Raw genomic sequence first — 6,022 nt, 5'->3', positions numbered from 1 at the left:
TGGTGTGTTCGGAACCGATTTGGTTGGAACTCGATTCAGTACGTAAATCGCAGTCTCTAATGCGTAACCCCAAAAGGATGTGGCTAACTCTGAGTGTATGAGAAGTGACCAGACCATATCCCATAAGGTCTTGTTCCTCCTCTCTGAAACACCGTTAAGTTGTGTTGTAGCAGGAGAAGCCAATTGTGATACTATCCCATTATCCTATAAGTAGTCCCTGAATTCATCAGGGAGATACTCGCCACCTCGATCTGATCGAAGGGTTTTAGTTTCTCTCCCTAACTATTTCTCGACCTCTTGTCTGAATTCTTTGAACTTTTCAAAGGATTCAGACTTGTGTCTCATTAGGTACACGTAACCATATCGTGAGAAATCATCGGTAAAGGTGATGAAATACACGTGTTGATTGCGTGTCTTAACACTCACGGGACCACATACATCACTATGTATAAGGTCAAGTGTGCTTGTACATCTTTCAGGCTTACCGTTAAATGGCCGTTTTGTCATCTTACCTTGTAGGCAAGGCTCACTTGTGGGAAGATCTTCTACACTTAGAAAATCCAAAGGACCATCCTTTACCAGTCTTGTGATTCGGTCAACACTGATATGGCCAAGTCGGTAATGATACAGGCATGTGGGATTAACTGTATCACAGACTCTTTTCTTGGGGATTTCAACCGACGTAGTTTTGGTTATGTTAGTTTCTAGAGAAGGATGTAGAACATAGAGACCGTTCTCTAGTTCCCCGCATGAATATGTTGTTTCTTTTAATAGTAATCATATTACTAAAGAAGACAGAATAACCATCCGCACACAGTTTTGAGTCAGAAATCAAATTTCTTCTTAAATTTTGTACATAAAGGCAATATTTGAGTACAATTATTCATTCTGTAAAAATTAACTCCACTGTTCCTATGGCCGCGGTTGCAACACTTGTAGAAGTCCCCAAGTAGAGTGTAACTTCTCCCTCACTCAGCCTTCTGCTTACCTTGAACCCCTACAGTGAGTTACACGCATGAGTTGAAGCCCCGGAGTCAATACACCAAGACGCAAAAGCCACCAATAAATTGAATTCTATAACACAAGATTCAATAAGCATAGCTACGGGCTCATCCTTTTTAATCAGTTCTTCCGCTCATTGCAACATGTTGCTGAGCTCTTGTAAGCTGACATTCAGCTTGTTCATGTCATAATTCATGATGAATGGATTAAAGGAAGGAGGCAAGGAATTAAGGATGGCGTCTATCTGGGTTGCAAGATCCAGCCCGGATCCAAGAGCTTCAAGCTCATTGATGTAGCCCATCATCCGAAGACAAAGGTCGTGAACTTGTTACCCTTTGGACATTTGAGCGGTCATGAACTTTTTCAAGACCTTTTGGCGAGTAGAACGATTCTGCTCCACATACATTGTTCTTAAACTATCCAAGATGCCCTTGGCGAGCTTGATCTGATCGAACTGCCTCTGTATCGGATTGTCTAACGAGGCAATGATGTAACACTGGGCAAGGGAGTTTTTCTCCTCCCAGTCCTGATAATCTCTCCCCCGGGCCTCAGAAGCCCTATCACCCGGACGCTCCGGGGCAGGATTTTTAGCCACTTTGTCTAACTTTTCAGAAGTTAGGACCAGCATAAGGTTCCTATACCAGTCGGCATAGTTCAGGCCCTTCAGCTTGTTGTCATCAAGAAGCTTTGCAAATTGTTCATTTGCCATTTTCTGATAAAAGAGCAAACATCAGTCCACATCCTAATTTGATTCATGTTCATTACATAAATATGGCTTTTAATCTACGTTCCATTCCCATTTATTCATGTCTGAGATTTCCCTCCCATCTCAGCGACGGAGACTACGAGTTGTCTCTGGAAATGTGGGAAATCACATAGGGTGCATGGATCCAACTATTTCAGCTGCATAACCCCACCACCTTTCTATGAAGGATCATATCCACTCATCATATGAGCGTTCCCTTTGGCCTTTGTCAGACAAGTTTCAAAGCCGTTTTCAGGTAAACATTTCTGTCCAGTGAGTGCTCACCCATCATATTCATGAACGCCAAGGTACCGTGAGAGAGTTCCCATTTTCTGGTGAAGCCCCTCCAACATCGGTCTATGACGCCCCTATCATCTTATGAAACACTCAAACAAGCCCAACAGCAAATGGATAGCCCATTTTCTGGTGCATTTCCTCATTACTGAAGGACCCATCCTCGTGCTAATGATGAAAGGCCTTTATAGAATTCATCATATGAATCTCCAATGAGAATAAAATTTGTCATATCTTTACCCCTCAATATTTAGTATTTTGCACTTAATTGGACTCATTACTCTTGTATTTCGATTCAGGGCAAGCAGAAAGGCGATTGGAAGAAAACAAGGCTAATCGGATGTTTTTGCACAGTTTTGGCACCGATCGGTGATATAGGCATAACTCTCAATTCCGGACTCCGATTTGGATATTTCAAGAAGCATTGGAAAGATAAGGAAAAAGCCCACAACGTTTATGTTTTGGGTTTTGATAGAATCGATCCGCATCGAAGACGAATTTGGGCCCAAATTCGGAGCAATTTCACAGCAAGGCCCATTTCACAAGCTGAAGCCCATTTCGCAGAAGAGTTTTGAAACAAGCCCGAATTGTTAGAGAAGCCCAGTTCGAATTCAAGTTCCAAGAGTCCCATTAGAATAGAAGTTGAATGTGATCTCAATAAAAGAGTTTTATCAGATTTAAATTCTCAAGTTGTAATCCTAGAAAGATAAGGGATAAGAGTTAGGTAGGATAAGTTCAATTTAGACTAGGACATTCCAGTTTGAGGATAATCTCCTTAAAGGAGTTGGGGAGCAGCCCTCTCCCCAAATCTATATAAAGGGGGGGCGGACCAGCACCCAAGGCATCAATTTCCTCCAAGAGAGCTTCAGCCCTTAGAAAGAGAAATCAGCAATCAAGGAGGAAGAAGCAAGAGTTCGCCCCTTTCTCATCTGGAAGTTGCGTTTTCATCATGAGGTGTCTGTAAGTTTTTATTTCTGGTTGAAGGGTTAGGGAAACATTGATTCTGTAAGCATTGTGAGATCTAATTGATTTTTATTTCAATTCATTGTTTATGTGTATTCATATATTTTCTGCGAATTAACTGTGAGGATTATTTTTGTTGATTAAGCAAGAAGGGCCCCTTGCTCATTCAATGGAAATAATCCATGGCCGATTGAACCTCCAGTTTCGTATATGATTGGTGGGCTCGGTCATGGTGGCAACTAACATAAATTGATTGCAAAAAAGTTTTTGATCTATGTTAGGAAAATGTATGATCTGGTTTAAACGGCCCGAGCTTGTGAGATCGCTGACCAGAATTGGGTCTCTCCCCTGTTAATGCTATTAATAGGTTAAATCCTAAGAGCTTGTTTAGGACTGCCTATTAATAAGGGAAGCAATCAAAGAGCTTGTTTTGGTTGTCGAATAATAAGAGTAGAGGCTGGCTATTAGAGCTTGTTAACAGCTATAACCAATTTATTCATAGACATATGAATCTATCTTTGCATCAAGGATCAATGCTATGAATCAAAGTTGAACTTGTCCCTTCAACCGGAAGTTTTCTCCCATCGATTTGATTTTTTGTTTTTTGTTATTTTCTACTATTTACTTCTTTTCCTTAGCTTTACAAACCCCCCTTAATCCATCTACTTGGAAATAAATCCACCCAATCCCTGTGGAGAATGACCTTGCTCGTCACTATCTGCAAATTATTAACCCAGAGCAAGACTATTTATCTTTGGTTGGGTTCGGCACCCACCAAATTTTGGCGCCGTTGCCGGGGATTGGTGTCCTAAGTAGATTTATTTCCTTTTTCTTGGTTTATGCCTCATTCTTCTCATGTAGGTGAGCTCAAATACAATCCCGACATTGGAAACATGGCGACCAACTCTCAACAGTTCGGCTATAGGCTCAACCCTCCAGCAAACCATGATAATGAGGTAAACATCTCTTCCCTAGAACAACAAATTGCAAATCTGACCTTTCTTGTCCGTCAAATGGCTGTAGATAACATGCAAATGGTGAAAGCTTGCGGGATTTGTTCATCTACGGGACATCCAACCGACATGTGCCCTACACTTCAAGATGAACCCTGTGAACAAGCCAATGCTATTGGAGGCTTTCCACAGAAGAGATACGATCCCTACTCAAATACCTACAATGCAGGATGGAGGGATCATCCTAACCTTAGCTATGGATCCAAGCCCTTTGGCTTCCACCAACAATATCAGTCTAGACCACCCGCTCCACAATATTCATCGTCTAACCCAGGTATGTCTCTAGATGAAATTGTTAAAGCACTTGCAACTGACACTCAACAATTTCAATAGGAGACAAGGACAAGCATCCGAAACTTGGAGAATCAAGTCAGCCAATTGGCAACTGCTATGAGTCAAATGGAATCTCAAGTATCAGGAAGGCTACCCTCCCAGACCATGGTCGACCCTAAGCAAAATGCTAGTGCAATCACTTTAACAAGTATCCGAAACCTGGAGAATCAGGACAGCCAGCTAGCGACAGCTATGAGTTGAATGGAATCCCAATCATCAGGGAGGCTACCTTCCCAAACCACGACCAACCCGAAACAGAATGCTAGCGCTATCACATTGAGAAGTGGGAAGGAGCTGAATGAACCCAATCAAAAAGCATCCAAGGATACAACCAAAAAGGAGACACCATCTCCCCAAACGGATTCAAGCGGAAACCCACCCCAAGCCATAGTCATCACTCCACCTTTTCCTAGCCGATTCACGAGATCCAAGAAGAAGGAGCAAGACAAGGACATTCTCGAGACCTTCCGCAAAGTTGAGGTAAACATCCCCCTCCTTGATGCAATTAAGCAAGTACCCCGCTATGCAAAATTTCTCAAGGAGCTGTGCACTACTAAGAGAAGGCTGAAAGGCGATGAGAAGGTCCATATAGGAGAAAATGTTTCAGCCATTCTCCAGAAAAGACTACCCCCTAAATGCGAGGATTCAGGTATGTTTACCATTCCCTGTAAGATAGGAAATGTCCAGATCGAAAAAGCTAAGCTAGACCTAGGAGCTTCAATAAATGTCATGCCCCATTCTATTTATACAATAATGAATCTCAGACCATTAAAAGAAACGGGCATGATCTTACAACTTGCTGATCGGTCTACTACATACCCGAAGGGAGTCTTAGAGGACGTCCTAGTCCAAGTTAATAATTTGGTCTTTCCAGCCGATTTTTATGTGATCGACATGGAAGAAGATAACTCTTCCAACTCGACCCCAATTTTGCTAGGAAGACCCATTCTTAAGACGTCCAGAACAAAAATCGATGTGCATAAGGGGACACTTACCATGGAATTCGATGGTGAGATCATTAATTTTATATTCTATGATGCCATGAGATACCCTAATGATGCACATTCTATTTTCTCTATAGATGTTATTGATTCCTTAGTGCAGCAGACTTTTGAGCTAGAAGATGAAGACACACTGAGAGTTGCACTTAACAATGGGCCTGATCAACTGCAATGAGCAAAGCAGAAGTTTATGCTGAATTCAGAACTGCAAACTTTGACATCTAAACTGAACTCTTTTGAATTTGCCCATAATTCTTCTTTCATTAGTTTACCCCTATCTCACACAAGGCTCCTTTCATCTATTGTGCAGGCACCCTAGTTGGAGCTGAAATCACTACCAAAGCACCTAAAGTACATGTTCCTAGGCAAGGGGGAGACACTACCTGTGATAATTTCCTCCAAACACGATGCACTGGAAGAAAGGAAACTAATTCAAGCACTTAAGGAACGCAAGGAAGTAATTGGATGGACTATAGCTGATATCAAGGGGATAAGCCCATCTACCTGCATGCACAAAATACTCTTGGAAGAAGACTCCAAACCTATAATCGGAGCCCAACGCCGATTAAATCCACCGCTGATGGAAGTAGTGAAGAAAGAAGTTTTAAAACTTCTAGATGCCGGGATAATCTATCCCATTTCAGACAGAAAGTGGGTAAGTCCAGTACAAG

General features: G+C 42.0%; 1 protein-coding gene across 1 annotated transcript; it reads left to right on the top strand.

Moving 5' to 3' along the window:
- Positions 1-4,551: 4,551 nt before the first annotated feature.
- On the top strand, positions 4,552-5,526 carry LOC109114203 (uncharacterized). The gene has a single exon (XM_088892284.1). The coding sequence runs from the start codon at positions 4,552-4,554 to the stop codon at positions 5,524-5,526; it is 975 nt and encodes a 324-aa protein (XP_088748410.1).
- Positions 5,527-6,022: the final 496 nt, after the last annotated feature.

Source organism: Nelumbo nucifera, chromosome 7, assembly GCF_055504915.1.
Source record: "Nelumbo nucifera cultivar China Antique chromosome 7, China Antique-T2T, whole genome shotgun sequence".
Lineage (NCBI taxonomy): Eukaryota > Viridiplantae > Streptophyta > Magnoliopsida > Proteales > Nelumbonaceae > Nelumbo > Nelumbo nucifera.
Note: the sequence above shows the minus strand (reverse complement) of the source record. Positions and strands in the feature narration are given on the sequence as shown.

Excerpts from the sequence above, each read along its gene's own strand:
- LOC109114203 (XM_088892284.1), top strand. The coding sequence starts at position 4,552 with ATGGAATCCCAATCATCAGGGAGGCTACCTTCCCAAACCACGACCAAC.